Source organism: Dromiciops gliroides, chromosome 2, assembly GCF_019393635.1.
Source record: "Dromiciops gliroides isolate mDroGli1 chromosome 2, mDroGli1.pri, whole genome shotgun sequence".
In the NCBI taxonomy this organism is placed as follows: domain Eukaryota; kingdom Metazoa; phylum Chordata; class Mammalia; order Microbiotheria; family Microbiotheriidae; genus Dromiciops; species Dromiciops gliroides.
This window is the reverse complement of record NC_057862.1, coordinates 398,092,805-398,116,387: the sequence shown is the minus strand read 5'-3', so window position 1 is coordinate 398,116,387 and position 23,583 is coordinate 398,092,805. Positions and strand designations below refer to the sequence as shown.

General features: G+C 38.1%; 1 protein-coding gene across 1 annotated transcript in view; it reads right to left on the bottom strand.

Annotated features, from left to right (window-relative positions):
* Positions 1-1,505: 1,505 nt before the first annotated feature.
* The window catches only part of BBS2 (Bardet-Biedl syndrome 2), a 45,069-nt gene continuing 22,991 nt past the window's right edge, over positions 1,506-23,583 (bottom strand). Inside the window, exons 8-17 of the mRNA XM_043986736.1 lie at positions 17,942-18,077; positions 17,402-17,541; positions 16,290-16,437; positions 16,030-16,201; positions 14,702-14,831; positions 10,238-10,369; positions 8,924-9,061; positions 8,593-8,705; positions 5,146-5,294; positions 1,506-3,974 (exon numbers count right to left, since the gene is read on the bottom strand). Coding sequence (XP_043842671.1) covers positions 3,868-3,974; positions 5,146-5,294; positions 8,593-8,705; positions 8,924-9,061; positions 10,238-10,369; positions 14,702-14,831; positions 16,030-16,201; positions 16,290-16,437; positions 17,402-17,541; positions 17,942-18,077 — 1,365 coding nt within the window. The 3' untranslated portion in view covers positions 1,506-3,867. The remainder of the gene's footprint in view (positions 3,975-5,145; positions 5,295-8,592; positions 8,706-8,923; positions 9,062-10,237; positions 10,370-14,701; positions 14,832-16,029; positions 16,202-16,289; positions 16,438-17,401; positions 17,542-17,941; positions 18,078-23,583) is intronic.

Sequence of the window (23,583 nt, the reverse complement as noted above, 5' to 3'; positions counted from 1 at the left end):
ACATCTTAAACTTGTCCAAAATCATCCTCCCCTCCCCACCCAAAACTCTTCCCCATTCCAAACTTCCCATTAACTATCAGGGGTATCACTATCTTCCCAGTCTTGCAACCTTGGTGTCAAACACAACCCACCACTACCCCGCCCCACCCATATCTAATCTGTTGCCAAGGCCTTTCAATTTCACCTCTGTAACTCCCTCTGATACTGCCACCACTCTAGTTCAGGGCCTCATCAAACGCCATGGCCCATGGCAATAAGCTGCCTGGTTGGTCAGCCTGCCACAAGTCTTATCCTTCTAACTACAGAATAACTCCATTGGCTTTCTTATAAATCACTCCAGGATAAAAAATAAAATATTTTCAATACTTTTCAAAGTCCTTCATAATCTTCCCCCACCCCCACTTTCAGGGTTTTTAGACTTTTACCACCATTCCCACTATGTATTCTTCAATCCATTGACTCTGGCTCCCTTGCTATTCCTTGAACAAAATATTGATAGATACCATCTGTCAACTCTAGGCATTTTTACTGGCTGTCTGCCCTCCCCCCAAATGCCTGGAATGCTCCCCTTCCTGACCTCTGCCTCCTGGCTTCAAGTCTCAACTAATATTCCAACTTTTTGCAGAATGATTCTACTGATCTATATTAATTCTACTGCCTTCCTCTTTTTGGGTATTTGCACTTGATTTTCTATGTAGCTTGTTTGTATTATAATTATTTGCCTGTTGTCCCCCACATTAGACTGTAGGCTCTTTAAGCACCTGGACTGTCTTTTACCTTTTTGTCCCCAGCACTTAGCATAGTGCCTAGATGTAGTAGATGCTCAATAAATGTTTATTGATTTACCAATGTGAGACAAGTTCAGGAGGTAGGAACAAGATTTGGACAACTAGTTAGATACTTAAGAGTGAGTGAGTTAAGGATAAAACAGATTTAAAAGCTTGATTACTTTAAGTAATCAATCCCTCAACAGAAATAGGGTAGTTTGACAACGAAGTAAGTAGCAGGGTCAAAGTTCAAATCCAATTCCTCTCAAAACTAACTACAACTAAAGGTGAGGAGTAACCAACCTTAAAAAGTCAATGAGGAGGGGCAGCTAGTCTAGCGCAGTGGATAGAGCACCAGCCCTGGAGTCAGGAGTACCTGAGTTCAAATCCGACCTCAGACACTTAACACTGACTAGCTGTGTGATCCTGGGCAAGTCGCTTAACCCCAATTGCCTCACTAAAAAAAAAAAAAGAAAAGAAAAGAAAAAAAAAGTCAATGAGGCCAAGCAGAAAGAAGGCTGGACTTTAGAAGGCCTAGTCTTGTTCCTTGCTCTAACCTGAGGCAAATCTCTATCAGTAAGTATAATAATAGCTATTTACTTCAGAGTGGAGAGAAAAACAATAGTGAAAGTGCTTTCAATCTGTAAGTGGCAGGATGCAAATATAAATGTAAAGAATGAGTGGGGTGGGGGAATGCGCCCACCAAATCAATACTCAGGACTCAAGAAGAAAGGAGGTCAAAGCATAGAGCTCATTTATTTTTTCAAAAGAAGGTGCCCATGCCACCAGGACATGTGACACACCAAAGCAATAAGTCAAGCAATTTTTACACTTTTTTGCAAACAAGTACAGGATGTAATAATGAAGCTGAGACCAGACAGAATCCCCTTGACCCTAGGGTCCCAACAATAGGGTATTCTTTTATTCTTTATTTGGTCAAACCTTTGATTTCTTTGATTTCCCAACATAGCCGAAGATAAATTTTAAGCCTGTCATCCTTCTAAAATTAACACGACTATAAAACAATGCTGAAATACCTGAGTGACTTCCTGTTATTCAAGTTGAACATCTTTAGAGATAGGGGGGAGTGGTCAGTGGGAGTCATGAGATCTGAACATAATCCTCTCAAAAATATATACTAAAAAATGTCCTCACTCCAAAAGTGCATGCTTCAGAAGTGGAATAGTATAAACATGAATGATGCAAACAACTGCAACCATTTAGGTTAATGTGAGGAGCAAACTGACCCCCTCAGAACTGCTTATGAGTAAGACATTAAACTAGGGAAAGTGACAAAGGTCCACCATTTGGGACAGTTTCAAATTTAAACTCTTTAAGTCTAATTAACAATTTGTGAATGCCCTAAATGAGTGTTTAATGGAGCAAATGATCTCTAGCCTCACTTCATATAAGTTTACTGGCATAAGACACTACACAATTGTACACTTAAAACCAGATTTCCTGTAAAAAGATATTCAACCCTAGTGCAGATATTAGAGTTTTTCTTCAAGAAACATGAATAGCTGATACAAAGCAGTAACAGTGATCAATACTGACATGGTGGTAATGGGAGTGAAAGGCACCTTGGAGTAGTGAATAGAGCTGTCACAAGTGAATTTCAATAAAGGTAGACTAAAGCACGTTCTCTCCAAGCAAGAGAAATTTATTTATAGGGGATCCAACCTATTAATAAAGGGGTCAATACCTTCCCTCAGTTTCAAACCAAAAACAAAGGACTGGAAATGAAACTCCTTTTTATAAGCATAGAACAATGAACAGAACAGGGTTAAGTGAGGAAATCACGCCATGATTTATGGGGCTGGGAACATCATGGGGGTGAGGGCTTATGATTGGTTACATTAAGGAAAATGGACACACAACACACAGACATGGAATCAGGTCCACCCCTCTGTCTTGAAGGAATGCTTTGTGAATTTATGGAACCCAACTGCATCCCAAGGTCACTGATAGTGGACAGGAACAGACTCACTGGAGCCTGGGAGTGAGATCAGACCACCTTTAATTGGCAAGGATGAGGAGGATGGGATACAGTCAGCATGTCCACTCTCAAGGAAAGCACACAGCTGTCATGGAGTTTCTCAGGAGCTAAAGTTATAAAGGATGCCAATTTCCTTGGCATGAAGTGATTTGCAGGTTGTGCTGAGGTAACAATTCCTTAATAAGAGTATTTTATGAGGGCACTGAATTTCTAAACCACTCAAAGTTTTCCTTTAAATAACAGTGGTTGAGGGAAAACTTAAACCTTTGCATCTAACTTGAGAGAGGGAGACTGAATGTTTGGACTTATGAGCTTCAACATTCAGAGACAGAAAAAAGGCTGAAGTTTTTATAAAATACAGAACAGAAAAAAGTTTACTAAATAGAATCTGTCACAGAATAAAATGAATTATAAAATATAAAATTAAAAATTAATTTTCAGAGATCTCCTGAAAGACCTGAGTTTGAGTCCCACTTCTGAAATAGTCTGCTTGTGTGACCCTGGACAAGCCACTTAACCTCCAAATGCCCCCAAATAACTTAAGAATCTCAATTGCAGAAAAGTAATTGATCTGTTTCAGTAACCTTACCTGGGAGTTCCCCGAACCAATGAGATGCAAAACAGTATCTTAATAATTAGAATAGAAGCAAATGCATGTTAAGTCTTAAAAACAAAAGCACGTAGATTTTCAAATAACCAGAACATGCAGAAAGGTCAAATGCTTTTAAGTTTTAATAAAAATTTAATATAACTATAAAAAAGTGGTTCAACTTTTTTAAAGATACAATTTCAAAAAGTTCTCTATAATTAAGCAACAGTTGCACTTTAAAATACAAATTCCTACAGTTTTTCACTCCCCTACATACCAATTTTGTATTCTTTTAAAAGACTGATCCTTTAAAAGGAGGAAATGCAGACATTTTTCAGTAATGGTGCTTTACAAGTGAAACCTGGGCACAGAACCATCTTGCCTTTCCTAATCATAGCATATCAAGGTGTCTTTAAATGTTCAGTCCTTCAGGTTAATTTGAAAGGGCCTAAAGGAAAAATCACGGGACACTCCCAAAGACTGGTAGCATTTCACCACCTCTGACCCATGTCCTATGACGAAGCTGTGCCCACTCGCATTATCCTGAATAGCATGTTGAGATTGTTACTCCGAATTGCATCTCGACAAGCACTAACCACCTGGTTCTTTGGTTTTCCAACTGCAACAAGAGAAAGTAAGTTAATGTTATTTAAGAAAGAACATGAGGGGCAGCTAGGTGGCACAGTGGCTAAAGGTCCGACCCTGGATTCAGGAGGACCTGAGTTCAAATCTGGCCTCAGACACTTGACACTTACTAGCTGTGTGACCCTGGGCAAGTCACTTAACCCCCATTGCCCTGCCCCCCCCAAAAAAAGAAAGAAAAAACATGAGCCTTTAAACTAAAAGATCCTATTTTAAGGCAAAGGCAAAATTGGGACATTCACAAGACCTTCACCTTTTTTACAATTCAACCTCCTTTCACAGATTAGGAAACTGAGGTCCAAAAACATGAAGAGATTTGTGCAAGGTCACAGGGAGTTATTGGCAGTACCAGGACCAGAACCCAAGTCTTCCTACTCTAAGTCCAGGACACCTTCCCCTCTGCCAAAGTACTTAATGTAGATTGTGTTACCTAAAACTAACAATTATAATAGGACTTAAAACCAGAAAGGACCTAATGGGCAATCTAGTCTGAGCCCTTCTCCTTTATTTTGCACTACCAGAGACAAGTCATTAGAGACATTTGTCATAAAATAACACTAATATCTGTTTTATATTTCAATGTTTTCAAGGCATTTTCTCATAAGAACCTGCAAGGCTGGTACAAAAAAAAACCACCAAGATAAATAAGCACAAATATTTTCCCCACTGTTAAAAGTGTAAGTCTACAGAAGTGTCTGGGCTGGGATTCAAACTCATTGTTCCTTCCATCCCAATATACATGCTGCTTCTCAAAATAAGTGGTGATTTCACTTGAGAACAATCAAATAGTTAATGAAACCAGTTCTACCCTCATCATCATTTAAGTTATGACTCATACATAACAGTCCTTCAATGTAGTGGGGCTGAATTAGAAATACAGGTTTGTTGATTTGGGTTTTTGTTTTTTTTTTTTTTAAGTCAAAAGCACTAAACTAAAATTTTCTAGTTGTTTCTTTGGAACATACAACACGATCTGAAGAAATGCTTGGGAGCTAAGCTCTGACCTACTTCACAAAAATAATTTGGGCTTCTTGGACATTTGTCTGATGCTAGCAGACAGCTGAACCCTGGAAGAGTGACTTCAATCAGTAACAGTGATTTTTCATGATGGATACTACAAAAACTGACAGCCACAAAATCAGACTTACCTCGAAGACGGCCAGCTCTTTGTATAGCTTGGTTTACTGCTTTTAGGTTACCTAAAAGCTCTGTGTGGTTATTACAGCGAATTTTGTAACCATTTAGCAAGTCCTTGTTAAGGTCATAAAGTTCCATGTAGCGTTTTTTCATTGTTTTCCTGTGTAAATCAGCAGAAATATTACTATCAATTCATTTTCAATACAGCAGATGTGGGAGGGGGAGCCAAATTCTTAGAAATTTGAGGGTACAAAACACTAATCTTAGCATTTTATTTCAAAGGAAATTTACACTCTAAGATAATGGAAAAGAGGCTATATATCCTTTGTTAGTTCTTGTCTTTCTGATTATGAGAATAGAAATCTGGTACTTCTGTACCTCAGCAATGCTACCCCAAAAAAGTGAAAACACAGAAGTGTAGAAGAGGGGAGAGTTTTTGGGAAAAGAAACTAAATTCTGTTTTGGACATGTTAAGTTTGAGATGAACGGAGGGCATCCAATGTTACATGTCCAAAAGATAATAGGACTGGAGCTCAGGTGAGAGATTAGAGCTAGATACAAACACACACACACACACACACACATATGTATACATGGTTAGAGAGAGAGGGCACCATTTGCACAGAGATGATAATTGAATTCAGAGAATCTGATGAGATCAAGTAAGATAATATAGAGTGAAAAGGAGAATCCAAGATATAACCTAGGAAGATACCCATAGTTAGAGACTGTGACACAGATGAAATAACCTGCAAAGAAGACTGAGAAGCGATAGTTACTCAGATAGGAGAACTAGGAGAGAAACGTCATGAAAATCCAAAAAGGAGAGAGTGAGCAGCTGGAAAGACAAAGTGACTGACAGCAAGTGCTGCAGAGAGGCCAAGCAGGATCAGCATTGAGAAAAAGCCTTTGGTGTAAGAACCAGTTCTATGAGAGAGACAGATCAGGTACACAACATACAGAAGCTAACAAGCCCTATAGGCTAGAATTTGATAAAATTTACGCCAGGTATTGGTGTAAAAACCTCACTATTTGGCAAACATTGATGGGGAAACTGTAAAACTAGCTCCCAGAAACTAGGCGGAGACCTACATTTCATACTGTAGATCAAGGTATACGCCAAATGGCTACATAACTTATGTAAAGGGAGACATCCAAAACAAATGAGAGAAGCAAGCGATTACCTGCAGATTCAGAGGTAGAGCAAGAGTTCATGATCAAAGGACAGGAGAATCTCAGAAGGTTAAATAGGCAATTTTGATTATATAAAATTAAAACATTTGCACAAACACCACAAATTGTGGCTAAAATTAGAAGTACAAAGATCTAAGTTGTTTAATGGTTACACAGAAGCATTTGATTAAGTAGAGAAAAACAAGACCTTGAAGGCTTTTTTCCATCAAGTTAACTTCCATGAATGTGTAAAAATCAATCATTCAGTCAATCAACAAGCAATTAGGTGCTTACCACAAGTTGGAGTGCTGGAAATACAAAGAAAGACAAAAACAGCCCTTGCCCTCAAGAAGCTCACATTCTAATGGAGAAAACAACTTATACAAGATAAATACAGAACAGATGGAGCAACTGAGGAAACCAGAAAGGCTTCTTGGAGGAGTTAGTGCTCAAGCTCTGGAATTCTAGGAGTCAGAGGTTAGGAGCAAGAACATCTCAGGCATGAGGTACACCCAAGGACAGAGAAAGGAGATGGCTGGATCTAAGTGTATAAAGAGGGGTGTAATGTAATAAGACTGAAATGTGGGAAAGGGCCAAGTTGTAACGTGTTTTAAATTCCAAAGGACTTTAAATCTGATCCTTGAAATACTAAGGATGCAGAAAGAATCCATTTTCTTATTTAGACACTCCATTGACAATGCCAAAATACGAGGCTGGGATTTTGTGCATCAGTTGCTATTGAAGATGGATTCCCTATATATGGTGGGGTCTCTGGATAATTCTATTTATGGATGACACTAAGCTAACTGTATTGAGCCCTGCATCCCCAATAACATTTCTAGCCACCAAAAAAACCCAGCTTAGTAAATGATATAGGAAAAATCAAGTAAATGAAGAACTCGTGTTGCCCAGGGAGTGACACATAGTTAGTACACCATTAAATATATTTAAATGATATATGTGTACATCATTTAAATTTATTTATTTAAATATATCATTAAATATATTTTGGACAGACACTATAGAGGGATAGTGAATTGGGCCCAGAAGTGAAGAAGAGGAGAATGAGCTGAATTGTATATAGAAAATTGTCAGTGCTTTCATAATCTCAGGCTGGTTTTTTTTTTTTTGCCACCAAGTCCCTTCTTTTTAACATTCATTCTCCCACTGAAGCAATATGACTATAGATAATTGAAGGGTAATAATAATGATGATGATGATTTGGTTTTTTGGTGAGGCAATTGGGGTTAAGTGACTTGCTCAGGGTCACACAGCTAGTAAGTGTCAAGAGTCTGAGGCTGGATTTGAACTCAGGTCCTCCTGAATCCAGGGCTGGTGCTCTATCCACTGCACCACCTAGCTGCCCCTGATGATCATTTCTTAAAGTTTGCAAATCACTTTATATACCTTATCTCATGTAAGCCTCACAACAAGTTTGTGAAACAGGTACCACAGATATCACTATATTATCTATTTTCCAAATGAAGAAATTGAGACTCAGGGAGATTCAATTACACTTGCCCATGGCCACCTTGCTAGTGTCAGAGATGGGATTTGAATCCATTTTCTTGACTTCCAATTCAAAAATCTCTTCTGTGTCAAACAACTGCCTTTCTTATGGAAGGCTACAATCTCAGAGGAATCTTAATTCTAGGTGACCCAGAAAAGGAAAAGCTGTTCAGTAAGTATAAGTAATCTGAAGTATATTAACAACGATGGCATGTGATTAAGATTTAGCCAAAACAAACAAACAAACCGAACAACAACAGCAAAGCATCATGAGGGATATATATGTCTGGAAAAGGAGGGGGGCAGTGATATAGTGGCCAACAGCATCTGGATGGCTAAATGTCCCACAAATATCCATAAAATACCATAACATTCAGAGGAAGAGTACAGGGCATTTCACAGCACATTTCCATTTATTGGAATAGTTGAATGAGAATGGCGCAAGACGAAAGGACATGCATGGATTCTGATCTGCACTGGTAGAGGGAATTCAACCCAGCATATTAGTGTGATCATGGATCCATCCAAATACCTATGAAAAACTGGTAAGTAGTTAAAGGTGTTTGCTCCTTCAACTTTTTGAAGCTGGAATCTTTTAGGAATAGCACAAGTAGCCATCTAATAAATTTTAGTTCACTAAAATTAACTTAAACAATCACCAGCTAAATATTTTATTGACAACCTTCATGTAAAAAGATAGATAAAGCATTCTAACTGGAAATAGTGATTGCACACATTTTTTAAAAAGCTAAGTCTTCACCATAATGACTACTCACATGTCCCTCATAAGACGTGCATCCTCAGCCTGGACCAACAAACTACGAATCAGATTGGAATGATCAGCCATATCAGCACTAAGTTTCTGGTGTACAGAATGATATTCATCCACCTGGCAAAAGAAACACTTGTAGATTTCTGAAAGTTTCATACATTGCAAAAAGACTAAATATAAATAACTCCGAATCCAACTTAGCCTACTAAAGAGGCAATTGTCTCTTTTCTCTTTTAACATTCAGCAAGGTTCACTTATGTGAAGATCTCATAGCTGACACATTCCAAATGACCAGCTCAATAGTCCTCACAAATGTAGTCATGGTGTGTCCATACCTTAACTAGTACTTTCCGTAACTCCTCAAAGTAGACAGGGAAATCAGCTTCTACCTGAAGATCTTCAATAGCAAAAAAGGAAGCCATAGACTGGATGATATCCCCAGCCAGATCAATATCATCTGTATTGACAGTGATCTAACAAAATAAAAGTAAGTACAGCAGATTTGGCATTTTCCCTCTTAAAACTCTTATACACATAGTGAACAGTTATTAGATATCACACAGTGCATTCATTGCACCTTGTAGTATGGAAGAAGGTTGGGGGAAGACAATGAAGAGCTCCTCCCAGATCCTTTATTTAAGGTGGGGGCCCATGGCAGCCACCTCATTATTTCCACCTGACTGCAGGACTTTATTAGGCCCCAGTGTCAGGTACCCTTCCTCTCCTCTCTCTTTTCTCCTTCCCTCCACCCCCCAATTTTTCAACTTCTTTACATATGTCTTCCCCCATTAGATTGTGAATTCCTTGAGGGACAGGATGGACTTTTGCCTTTCTTGTATCCCAGCACTCAGTACAGTGCCTGGCACATAGCAGGCACCTGTCAAATGTTTATTAAGTGAATCAACGATGGATGCATTTGCTATTGCTGAGTCCTGGCCTATCAACTAATTTTCTATCATTAAAATAAAAATAAAACAGCCACAGTCTTTTACGGTTTTGACCCTGTTTCTGTTGTCTTCATCTTTTCTACCTCTGCTTTTGTACCATCATTCTATGGAATTGAAAATCTTTTGTAAGGTGCTATGTGCCCATTAGAGCTATGGAGAAAGATAAGGCATTTAGTGTAATGGGGTTGGCAACCTGTGACAACAATGGCATGTAAGCCAATTGTCAATGACTGCCAGGAGACTGCCACTAACATGCCCCTCTCCTTGCCATGATCTCAAGTGGCTGCCATAGGAATCATTGCTTCAGCCTCTAGGGAAGAGCTGGCCCCTAAACTGGCCCTCTGCCTTTCCCGCTTATAGATGTTTTAGATTCTAATCTCAGTGTCAAAAAATGAATAGCAGGAGCAGCTGGGTGGCACAGTGGATAAAGCACTGGCCTTGGATTTAGGAGGACCTGAGTTCAAATCCAGCCTCAGACACTTGACACTTACTAGCTGTGTGGCCTTGGGCAAGTCACTTAACCCTCATTGTTCCACCAAAAAAAAAATTAATAGCAACTGGTAGGGCTGGAATGGCTGGTTTATGTCATGAAGACTTCTTATGATACTTTCACCCATCTTCTAGTGTCTCACTGGGACACTGTCCTCACTCTAATAAAGACTGCATAAACAGAATGAAGGTGATTATAGCACTCAATATTACCTCTCCACTTGGTTTTATTTTTATACAGAGTTGCCCAGCATTTCGTAGGGATGTGAAACAGACTTGAAACGGAGCATTTTGGATCTCACTATCTTCTGGTAACAGGAAGTTCTGGTTTAGCCACATGACAACCTTAAAAAACATGTAATAAAATGAAATATCTGCTTGAGAAAGGGTTAGAAATATACACCATGGGGGCAGCTAGGTGGTGTGGTAGATAAAGCACTGACCTTGGATTCAGGAGGGCCTGAGTTCTAATCCAGCCTCAGACACTTGACACTTACTAGCTGTGTTACCCTGGGCAAGTCACTTAACCCTCATTGCCCCACAAAAAAAAAAAAGGAAGAAAGAAATACACAGCCATTCTTAACATGACAGAAAAAGAAAATGACATACTGGAAAGGATATAGAAAAATAGGGAGGCAGCTAGGTGGCACAGTGGATAGAGCACCGGCCCTGGAGTCAGGAGTACCTGAGTTCAAATCCGGCCTCAGACACTTAACACGCACTAGCTGTGTGACCCTGGGCAAGTCACTTAACCCCAATTGCCTCACTAAAAAACAAAAAAAGAAAGAAAAAGAAAAATAGGGACACTAATGCACTGTTGGAATTGTGAACTGGGCCAACCATTCTGGAAAACAATTTGAAATTACGCCCAAAACTGTACATGCCATTTGACCCAATAATACTACTACTGGGTCTGTATCCCAAAGAAATTAAAAAAAAAAAAGTAAAAGACCTATATATGTACAAAAATGTTTATAGTAGCTCTTTTTGTGATGGCAAGGAATTAGATATTAAGGTGATGCCCATCAATTGAGGAATGGCTAAACAAGTTGTGGTGTATGATTGTGATAGAATATTACTATGCCATTAGAAATGTTGAGTAGGATAGTTTCAGAAAAACCTGGGAAGACTTATATGAACTGATACAAAGTGAAGTGAGCAGAACCAGGAGAACACTGTACATAGTAATATCTATAGTAATACTATAAGGATGATTAACTGTGAAAGGCTTAGCTACTCTGTTTAATACAGTGATCCAAGACAATTCCAAAGGAACCCTAATGAAAAATGCTATTCATCTCCAGAGAAAACTGATGAACTCTGAGTGCAAACTGAAGCATTCTTTTTTACTCTATTTGTCTTGCTTTTTTTTTTTTTTACATGTATAATTGATATCATATTGGTCACCTTTTCAATGAGTGAGGTAGGGGCTGGAGAAGAGAGAGAATTTAGAATTTAGGGTTTTTTTTAAATGAACATATATATATATATATATATATTTGGGGGGGCAGGGTAATGAGGGTTAAGTGACTTGCCCACAGTGACACAGCTAGTAAATGTCAAGTGTCTGAGGCTGGATTTGAACTCAGGTACTCTTGACTCCAGGGCCAGTGCTTTATCCACTGCACCACCTAGCTGCCCAAAAATAAATCATTTTTTAAAAATCATACCCTTGAAAAATAAAAAGAAATACAGAGCAATTCTTGAATGCGAAACCCACATATCTATTGTTTGTAGAGGGGATCACAGATAGTACAGGGAAGAGAACACTCCAACTATGGATGCATTAGTACTAGAAAAGGGAATTCTTCATTTCTCAGAATGACTGACTGGCACCGCAATGGGAACTGAGGGGAAAGGAATCCCAAAAGAGGGCCACCAAAGAGATGGGGACCTAATGCAGATGGTGTTTCTGCTTGGTCGAGGTGCAGGAGTGTGCCATCCCTTTTAAGGAAGCTAACAACTGCTAGTATAGAGGAAGTTGCCCATAAAAGTAAAAAGTAAGGGGCGGCTAGGTGGCGCAGTGGATAAAGCACTGGCCCTGGATTCAGGAGTACCTGAGTTCAAATCTGGCCTCAGACACTTGACACTTACTAGCTGTGTGACCCTGGGCAAGTCACTTAACCCCCATTGCCCCGCAAAAAAAAAAAAAGTAAAAAGTGGCCCATATAGGAAAAAGAATCTAAATAATGGTTGTCTGTTAAAGCAAAAATCCATAAAGTGAAGGATAAGTGTATTTATTTATGTTTATGATTTTCTTAAGAGAAAACACACATTCTATAGAACATAGTGTAAAATACCAGTAACAAAAATCAGAATGAGATCAACAACTCATAAACCGTATATAGTCCTACATTATTCCCACTCTTTCTATACTTGCAACACTGATAATTCCACCATGGTTCTTGCCAACATTCATGATTCCATTCTTACTATTCTGTTGGTCATAAGCTAAAACATAACTTAGTCATTTACTTAATGCTTGTTCCCTTCCACCTCCCCCAGATGTGATGTACAAGACCCTCAATGTTTTTCTTAAAAAATCTAGTATAAGATATTAACGGAAGGACACCCATACAGAAAAGGCATTGAAGAGCATTATCAGACCTACTAACATATACATATTTACACATAAAGTTATATTCAGCAGATCTGGACAGGAGGAAAAGATATTCAGGGGATGGAATGGAGTAACTCTATGTCAGGAAAGGAGGATGTCGTTTAATGAATATAAGATATACATCCAGAGGGAAATTGGATTCTAGTTACATATATACAACAAACTCATCCCGCATGGCTTCTAGCTGGAGGTATATATGCTCAATAAAAAACCTAGATAAATCTGTGTTTCCTTTATTTTGTTGCAGACCTCAAAGTAGAATTGGGCTATGATAACTAGTAATCTCTTTTATGTGTCATCAACAGTTTGCTGTAGCTGAGAAGTGTGATTCTCTAACCCTCTAAGAAATGTAGGACAGAAGTGTGTAATTTTTCAAAGAGATCATAAAAGAGGTAAAAGGACCCACATGTACAAAAATATTTATAGTAGATCTCTTTGTGGTGGCAAAGAATTAGAAATCGAGGGAATGCCCTTCAATTGGGGAATGGATGATGAACAAGTTATGGTATATGAATGTAATGGAATACTATTGTGCTGTAAGAAATTATGAGCAGGCAGATTTCAGAAAAACCTGGAAAGACTTAAGTGGACTGATGCTGAGTGAAGTGAGCAGAACCAGGAGAACATTGTACACAGCAACAGCAACATTGTGTGATGATCAACTGTGATAGACTTAGCTCTTCTCAGCAATACAATGATCCAAGACAATTCCAAAGAACTCATGATAGAAAATGTTCTCCACTTCCAGAAAAAAGAGCTGTGGATTCCGAATGCAGACTGAACCAAACTGCTTCTACTTTTGTTTTTGTTTTTTCTTTTTTGAGGTTTTTGCCTTTTGTTGCGATTCTTTTCACAACATGACTAATGCAGAACATGTTTAATGTGATTATATATATAACCTATATCAGATTGCTTTCTGTCTTGGGGAGGGGGGGAGGAAAAGGTGGGAGGGAGAAAAATTTGGAACTAAAAATCTTATGAAAACAAATGTTGAAAATTATCTTTACATGTAACTGGAAAAAATTTTTAAATACTTTTATGATTTAAAAAAGTATGTAATTTTTAAAAGTATCAGTTTTAGGTACTAAAGAATCAAGGATATATGGAATAATTAGTTCAAGTATAATAGCTGGCTTAGCATTTAGTACTACCAAATGGTAAAACAAGGAAAGTGAGAAAGTTATGGTAAAAACTGTTGCAGGAGAACATTGTACACAATAATAACAATACTATATGATGATCAACTGTAAATGACTTAGCTATTCTCAGCAACACGATGATCCAAGACAACTCAAAGGGATTCACGATGAAAAGGACTCCAAAGAAAGAACTGATTGGAGTCTAAATGTAAATCGAAGTGTACTATTTTTACTGTTTTTCTTCTTCTTGTTCTTGTTGTTTTGGGGGGTCTGTGTTTTCTTTTATAATATGACTAATATGGAAATACGTTTTCCATAACTACACATGTATAAACTACATCAAATTGCTTGCTTTCTCAATGAAGAAAGAGTAGAGGGAGGGAGGGAGGGAGAGAATTTGGAACTCAAAATTTTTTAAAATGAATGTTAAAAATTTTTACATGTAATTAGAAAAAATAAAATATTTTTCAAAAAAGAATTGTTGGGGGCAGCTAGGTGGTGCAGTGGATAAAGCACCAGCCCTGGATTCAGGAGTACCTGAGTTCAAATCCGGCCTCAGACACTTGACACTTACTAGCTGTGTGACCCTGGGCAAGTCACTTAACCCTCATTGCCCCACCAAAAACAAAAAAACAAACAAACAAAAAAGAATTGTTGCAGCATCTGTTTGGGAAAATGGCATTTTTTTTTCTTTCGGTTAGAGAGAAAGCTCAGTAATGTTTTCACCATAACTGCCGAATTTAAATGGGGCAATCCCAAGAGTTGCATAGCTCTCCTACATCAGATCATTACTGGTACCAATGTACACACTCAAGTAATTTCCCTCCCTCTAGGTATTTCAAAAGAAATAAATATTTCGGGGGTATAAACACTGAACTACAAACTAAATACAAGTAAAATGTACAAAAGAATGCTTACCCTTTGTACCCGTTCATTGACAGTGAAGTTAACAAAACTGAGTGGTTCTTTGGTAGGGTCAGGGGTACTCAGTGCATACATGGCAAACCGGGGTAGCTGTCGTGTTAATTCAAACACATGAAATTGAGTGCTAGATCAAAGGAAGTGAAAAGATTATGTTAAAGTCGAATGTTAACACCTTACTTCATAACATCATTTGGTCCACATCCTATAAAATGCATATGAAAGCAGTGGGCCAACATAATGCTGCTAGAATGTGACAACTTAAGTAAATCTGAATATGGAAATACCTTGTATGTTAACAGGTCTCTTCAATTCACAGAAACAATATAATACATATAAAACAATATAAGGCTATGGAGTCTGAATGCAGACCAACCATACCGTTTTCACTTTTTTGTGTTTTTTTTTTTTGTGGTTTTCCCCTTTTGTTCTGTTTCTTCATGCACAACATGACTAATGTGGAAATATATTTAACATGATTGTACATATATAACCTATATCAGGTTGATTGCTGTCTTGTGGAAGGGGGGAGGAAAGGGAGGGAAGGAGAAAAATTTGGAACTCAAAATCTTGCAAAAATAAATGTTGAAAAGTATCTTTACATGTAATTGGAAAAAATACTACTAATCATTTTTTTAAATTTCAAAACTAGATCTAAGAAGAAAAAAATAACAATCCAAATCTAAAATCTTCTAGAAAAAAATTTCATAATTTTTCTAGACAATAAACACAAGGCATTAAAAAAAGGCCTTGACTGGGTAGGAAAATTAATGAAATGGCTGTATACTTCATGGCCTGCACATTTCTATTCAACAACCATTTACTGAAGGTCTACAATATGTAATAATGCCACCTTACATTTGTAAGTGCTCAGCATAGAACTTTGGCTACAGTAGGTACTTAATAGATGATCATTGAATTGATTTGATTTTGTCTAGCACTTTGTCATTGTATCTTATTTGATCCTTCTAGCAACCTTATGAGGTACAATAGGTATTATTTTAGAGATTATGAAACCGAGGTTCAGAATGATTAAATGATTTGTCCAAGGTAACACAGCTAAGAAATAGCACATCCAGAATTAGTCCAGTAAACATATTATCATGTATATTTCTTCTTCCAGAAACAGGACATACTGAAATGTTTTAGAAAATACGCATCTGGTGGTAATGTTTTACATAATTGTACATGTATAACCTATATCTGATTGCTTACCACCTCAAGGAGGGATGAGGGGAGGGATGGAAGGAAGGATAGAATTTGGAACTCAAAACTTTAAGTAAAAATGTTTATTATGAAAAAAAGAAAGTATACAACTGCAACACCTGTTTCTGTAGCCCACAAAAGTCTTCATGTGCAGATCAACAGGGACATCCTTTGGTGGAGTGATAGGAATTCGGATGCAGCTGGAAAGATTCTGAATGCTGGGATGTACCACATGGCTTTCACCCGTAAAGATCCCTTCAGCAAAAATAAGCACTGCTCGAATTATGGTGTCTACAGGAAGGAGGGAAAACAATAGCTCAGTAACTACACCAAAAGGATTATGTTCTCCAACAATGAGCAGCTGTAAATAATTTCCTACCATTTGAGGTTGAGATGCGTAATTCCACATGAGCAGCTTGGCTGTCAGAGCCCAGGTTCACTGAAAGGGCTGTTTGCAGCTTTGTGTTGGCTGGGATAATTCCCCGCTGCCCATCAGACTCATTCATTGGACTGCTTGATTCAGCCTGCTGAAAAACACCATTCAGTTCCAACTTGGTCAACTTCCCAAATAAAATGGCAATTCAACCTCTAAGCAAAGATTTCCTGTCAGCTGGATGGTGCAATGAATAGCTTGCATGGCTTGCCTTTAGGAAGACCTGAGTTAAAATCCAGCCTCAGAAACTCACTAGCCGTGTGACCTGGGGAAAGTCACTTAACCTCTACTTCAGTTTCATCAACTGTAAAATGGAGATAGTAATAGTACTGACCTCCCAGGGTTGTTGTGAAGAGAAATGAGATAAGAATTGTAAAACCCTTAGCACAGTACCTGGCACATCATAGGTGCTATATGAATGCTCATTCCCTTCCCTTCCCCTATTTAGTAATCAGCTGAAAATGATCTTTCTTATCTCATGCTACACAGTACAAAGTAGGGTTCTTACATTCTCTGATGTTCTTACATTCCATTCTGCATCATAGATATCATGGCATATTTGTGTGTGCCCAATTTTAATTCCTACCCTACCTATTCCTACCCCATCATCCTGCTAACTAAGTATGGTGAGGGCAGGGATCAGCATTTTTAATTAACTTCATCCCTCCCTCAGCACCTCCCTAACACAGGGCTCTGCATCATGTAATGAATGGGTTTTGAATGAATGGATGGTAGAGCAGAAGGAACAGTGAATTGGGGTCAGAAGATCTGGGCTCAGGTCACTGGCTCTGCCACTTTCTAGCTGGGGGACCTTTGGTGGATCACTTGCTTTCTGGCCCTCATTTTCCTCACCAATAAAATGAGGGTGGACTAGACAACCTTCCAGGTTCCTCCCATCTCTGATATTCTGTTATTTTGTGAATTCTATCAAAATAAATTACAAATAGAATTTAGAAAGTAAATTCCACTTGTCACCACCATGTAGTTTCTCTGGTAGTCTGCTGTTGCCTGCAACCTGAAATGTTTTGGCATGGCCCCAGCTTTGTTTTGAGAAATACCTTGGAGTTTTCCTCATAGTTACGTAGTTCTAGCAATAGGTTCTGTTTCTTCTGACTAAGCTCCCGGATCAGATCCTGTTCCACACTTGTATCCATCAGGTTCCCCTTCATTTCTGCACCACCAGGGAGATAACCCCGCACTATACAAGAGGGAGATACATTACTGGGTTACATCACGTCCATTTCCAAAACATGAGGCCTGATGGACTGAACAGTGTGTTTACTAAGTGAGAAAAGATTTGAGTAACAATGCTTTGGGGAGAGATTCTCTATTATTTTTCCCAATAAAATCCACAGAGGATTTTAAAAAAGAAATTGCTTTTAAACTAGACCTGTGATTTCATTAGTGAAGGGGGCTCCCAGTGAGGAACTCCCTGTACTGAGAAAGGTCAGTGCCTACTCTGTAACTGAGGCAATTTGCCAAGGTCACACATCCAGGAAATCAGAGTCCACACTTGAACCCACATCAGGATTCCTAAACCCAAGGCTGTCTCTCTATCTACTATGCTATACTACCTCTCTCCAAACTTCCCAGTGTACCTTCCCCATCCACTGAACAGCAGATTAGCTGCACATGGCCATCCATCCTATAATCTCCTTCCACCACACCAGCAACTGCTGAAGAAAAGTTATCTTTAAAGATGACCTCTCCAGTTCGGTCACTGCGGGCATCAACCTGAAAAAGAAAAGCAGGACTTTTTACACATTATAAAACATAGATGCTTAGAGTAAGTAGGTACCTATTGTGGTCATCTGGCCCAACTTTCAACCCACATACATAGGAATCCATTTTATGACATCTTTTGAACATTACCAGGAAACAGACTGGTTAATTCTCCACACAGCAGCCTGTCTGACTCCAGGGCAGCACTGTTAGAAAATTCTTCCTTATACGTTTAACCAAAACCAGCCTCCCTGTAACTTCTACTTCTTGGTTACATTGTGACTTCCTGTTGTTACATAGCAAAAATCCACTCCCCTCTTCCACTTGATATAGTCCTTCACACATTTGAAGTTGACTATCCTAACATCTCCAAACTTTTTGTTGTTCTAGAAAGTTGTATAAGTAAAATAATTATGACTATGGATAGAAACAAACCTATGTCAAAAACAAAATAGATATTAAAGGATGGATTTTTCTGGGCAATAACTATTTATTACCAAAAATCTACAATGGACAACATAATATGGTGAATAGAAAACTGAAAAGAGGAAGGCCTGGGTTCAAATCTAACATTTGACACATCCTGGCTATGTGACATTACCCTCTCTGGGCCACAGTAACATAGTAAACTCTATGTTGCAACATAGTAAAACTCTAAGTTGCAAAGAAGGTGCCAATCTGCCCTCTCAGAACCACCATTTTGGGAACATTGTAACCAAAGAATAAAGCATGCCAGGAATCTTATACCACCTACCAAAAGCGACTGCCATTTCTATGGAATGCTGTACTCAAACATGTTAACAATACAGAATAATGCAAGAGTGCGCCTTGTAGATGGCACCGTCTCTGATGAGATGTGAACTGTCTTGTACAGAGATAACAGCATATAAGCAGAGCCCTCTAAATAGGCCTAGCCCATTTCCTTTCAATTTAAGTCTAGCTACTTGATGATCTCTGATATCACTACTGGTCTTGAACAGATCCCACGTGTTCATTTCACAAAGAATAAATGTGCCTTTCTCATTTAGGTTTCACACCCTCCCAGTGGGAAACACACTGTTCCAATCCAATAAACTCTTAAGCAATCAAAGTTGAAGCAACTAGAGGAGGGGGTCCGTATTTCTAGTCTCTGGTAGTACAGATACCACCATATCTGCCCTGCCAGAGGCTACTGGTCAAAGATAAAGGAAACTGCAGGAAGAAAAAGAGAAGAGCTCATTATCCTTGGGAGAGTGGGCCCTGAGCAAGAAGAAGGCACTAACTAGTGAATGGTATCCATGGGGACTTGGCAGCTACTTTAGCTATCTCTAAGCAGCTACCACTCAGGCCCATCAGCATATTGGAGACTAATTCTGGCTGAGAGTACAAAGCAAAAGACATTGATTTTTAAATTACATTTAGAAAAATTCAGAATTATTAAATGTTAGTGAAGAGAAAAGACTTAAGGATCATCTATGTCACCCTTCAACTCTCTTCTGCCCCACAATCTTACAAACAAGGAAACTGAAACTTAGGGAGGGAAAATGACTTGCCCATTTCAGCTTTATTTAATATACTGTATTTTTATTTATTTTTAACATATCATATTTATTTATGTACAACATAATCTTTCCCATTAATTCTGAATTTCCAGGAAGCATGCAAAAGAATAATAAAAGGTAATAACAGAAAGGCTAACAGGCAGGGACAGTGTAGAAAGTACACAGGTGGCCACAGTTTCTAATTCAAACACTCACTGGTGCTTATTTCAGAGGATAGAAATACTTTGTTTATAACATCCAGCTTCATTTTTTTAAAAAATTATTTTTCAAATAATAAACATTTTTATTTATAGTTTGGGGTTCCAATTTTTATCCCTCTTTCCCTCCCTCCCTTCCCCCTTCCTTGAGGCAGCAAACAATCAGATATGGGTTATACTTGTATAATTATGTAAACCATTACCATATTTGTCATTTTGTACAAGGAAACTTGATTAAAAAAAATGAAAGAAAGTGAAAACAGCATGTTTCAGTCTGTTCCATCAATATCTGTTCTTTCTTTGGAGGGGGATAGTATGTTTCATTATTAGTCCTTTGGGATGAGAATGGTCAAGTCATTAACAGTTCTTCATCAAACAATACTGCTGTCTCTTTGCAGTTTCATTTTTTTTTAATTTAAAGACCTTTATTAACAGGTGCTTGCAGTTTGTGGATTTTTGAAAAAATTAGGTGTACTTTTATACAAATTAAAAATGAGGTTCTTAAAAATCTCAACTTGACCAGATAGGAAACAATTTAAAAACCTTTAAAGGTGTATTGAGAAAAACCAGGCTTTTTAAAAAAACATGTCTGTCACAGTTTCATTTAAAAAAGTTGTTTTTAAATTAATAGGTTTTTGCTAATGTAATTTGTTTTTTATATAACATTCAATTCCAAGCATATTTCCCCATCCTATTTCCTGGCAAGCCTCCCCTTGTGACAAAGAAAGAAAAAGAAGACGACAAAAACCAAATTCACCAAGATCAACTGCGTCCTCCAGTATGTGGCACATTCCACACTCATAGTCCCTCATATCTATAATAAAGGAAGGCTGCAGGATCAGAGATTAAAAGCTAAAAGGGATGTTAGAGATCATCTGCTCTAGCCCCTCATTTTGTAGGTGAGGAAAGTGAGACCCAAAGAGGATGCCAAGGACAAAGATACAGTAAATAACAGAGTCAGAATTGGAACCCTGCTCCCCTCGTTCCAAATGCAGCATTCTTTCCATTATACCATAAAGACAGTTCATTTCCCCAACTCTTCTCCAAAGTCGAGTTTGGTCAAATATAATCACACAGTGTTCAGTTTGGGGGTTTTTTCTTTCCATTATAGTAATTATTATCTAGTATTTCCCAGCTTCTGCTTCCTTTAATCTATATCAGTTCATGTTTCTGTTTCTCTGAAGTCTTCATGTTCATAATTTTTATAGTGCTGTGTGGTGCAGTGGATAGAGCACTGGGTCCGGAATCAAGAAGACTTGAGTTCAAATTTGGTCTCAGGCACTTACTAGCTGTGTAATCCTGGGCAAGTCACTTAACCCTTATTTGCCTCAGTTCTTTATCTGTAAAATGGAGACGCTATAGAAGGAAATGGTAAACCACTCCAGTGGCCAAGAAAACCCCATGGACAGCATCCATGGGGTCACATACAGTCAGATATGACTGAACAACTGAATAACAACAACAAACCATTATATTAATATAAAGTAATTTGTCTAACCATTCCCCAGTTGATAAATACCTATAATTTGAAGTTCTTTTCAACCACAAAAAAAGATGTTACAATGAATATTTTGGTGTATATGGGGGATCTTTGTTCTTTCTTTGACTTCCTTGGAGTCTATGCATAACACTGGAATTGCTAAGTTAAAGGGTATAGATATCTGGACCAATTCATACTTCCAACACCAGTATATTAACATAAGTGGCTTCCTACAGCTGTTCCAAGAATAAAGCTTCAGTTTTTAAAATAAAAAGTCCTATAGATACATTTTGGTTTTATAACACAGTAAAACTACTCTTATAAAAAAAAAAACCTTTTAAAAAGTCATCCAACAGAGCAATCACTACTGATGGAGTATGAACCAATGTGTCAGCTCTCTGCCAAAAAGAAAGGGGCTGTGCTCAAGATCAAGCACCTGGAAACCACTTTGGCCATGGTATTTTATTTGCATTCTATTGTCTCTTAGCTTTATCTCCAATTACTTTATTGAAGTTATTGTGCATAGTGTTCATCCTAAATCCGCTCCCCCTACCAACTCTACAGCAATTCACACAAACTGTTGCTTGTTTCCTTAATTCCTCATAGTCACTATTCCTTACAGTGCAATAATCTTATTGCATTCCCATTCCAGACTTTGTTGTAAGCATTTGCCAATCGATAGGTATCCACTGTTTCCCAGTTTTTGATACTAGAAAAAAAGAAATGTTATATTTTAATAGATATGAGACCTTTTTCCCTATTGACACTCTGGGAAATAAGCTTAGTGGTGAAATTGCTAGATCAAAGGGTAGTAACTTTTCTCTCATAATTCCAATTTATTTTTCCAGAAGAGCTAGACCAATTCATTTTCACAACAACATATCATTATGCCTGCCTTCTCACAGTTACTCCAACACTATTTTTCTCTTTCATGATCTTTGCCAATTTGGTGGATATAAGGTGAAATCTCAGAACTGTTTTCAGTTCAATTTGTCTTAGTATTATTTGAAGCCCTTTTATATGATTGTTAGAAGTTTACATTTCTAGGTGGCACAGTAGATAGAGCACTGGCAATGGATTCAGGAGGTCCTGAGTTCAAATCCGATCTCAGACACTTAACACTTACTAGCTGTGTGACTCTGGGCAAGTTACTTAACCCCAATTGCTTCACCAAAAAAAAAAAAAGTTTACATTTCTTCTTTTGAAAATTGTTGCTATCTAGGCAGTTTTCAAAGGAAAACGTTGTTGTTCAGTCATGTTCCACTCTTCTTCACTGCATTTGAGATTTTCTTAGCAAAGATACTAGACTGGTTTGCCATTTCCTTCTCCAGCTCATTTTACAGTCAAGGAAATGGGAAGCAAACAGGGTTAAGTGACTTGCCCAGGGTCACATAGCTATTAAGTGCCTAAGGCCAGATTTGAACTCATGAAGATGAGTCTTCCTGAGGCCAGGCCCAGCCAACACTATATCCACTTTGCCACCTGGCTGTCCTCAAAGGAAGGTATCCATGCTACAAACAACCACATGAAAAAATGTTCCAAATTGCTAAGAGAGAAATTGAAATTAAAACAATCTTTAAGTTCCACCTCACACTTATCAATTTGGCAAAGATGACAAAAAAGGAAGAAAAATGTTTAAGAGACTAAAGAAAAACAGGTGCACTGGTACACTGTTGGTGGCAATGGTGCTTTAAGATGATATTGTCATTCTGAAAAAGAATTTGGAATTATGCCCCAAAATATACTAAATTGTGCTTGCCCTTTGACTCAGCTCTACTACACCCCAATGAGATCAAGTCAGGAGAAAAAGGAACCATCTATACAAAAATATTTACAACAAAAACATTTCATAGTAGCTGTTAATATGAATTTATGGCTCACCTGGATTTGATGGAGGTACCTTATTATCCAAGGGGAGTTTTATGAAACCCTGGAATAATAGGAGCAAAATGTCCTTCAACTGAACTCCAGGCTGAGCCTAGATAGCTAGCAGATAGACTTCTTTTCCCTCAGGATAGTAAGTCCCTATCTTATGGTAACATCTGGGCATCCTCTTCCTTGCCAAACCCTTTTTTGGAATCCTGTAGTCTTATCATGATGCTTCTGTATTTCCTCCATACTTGTTATAACTGAAATTGTTAAACTACTTTTTGCTTCTGGGTTGACTTCTGTATCTTACTATTGAAACTGACAACACCCTGTAATCAATGGACTAAAACCTTATATACCCTCAGAAATGGGGAGTTCTCTGAGCTTCTCTCTTAGGAGGGAAGTCTCCATATGATCATGTTTTGTTAACT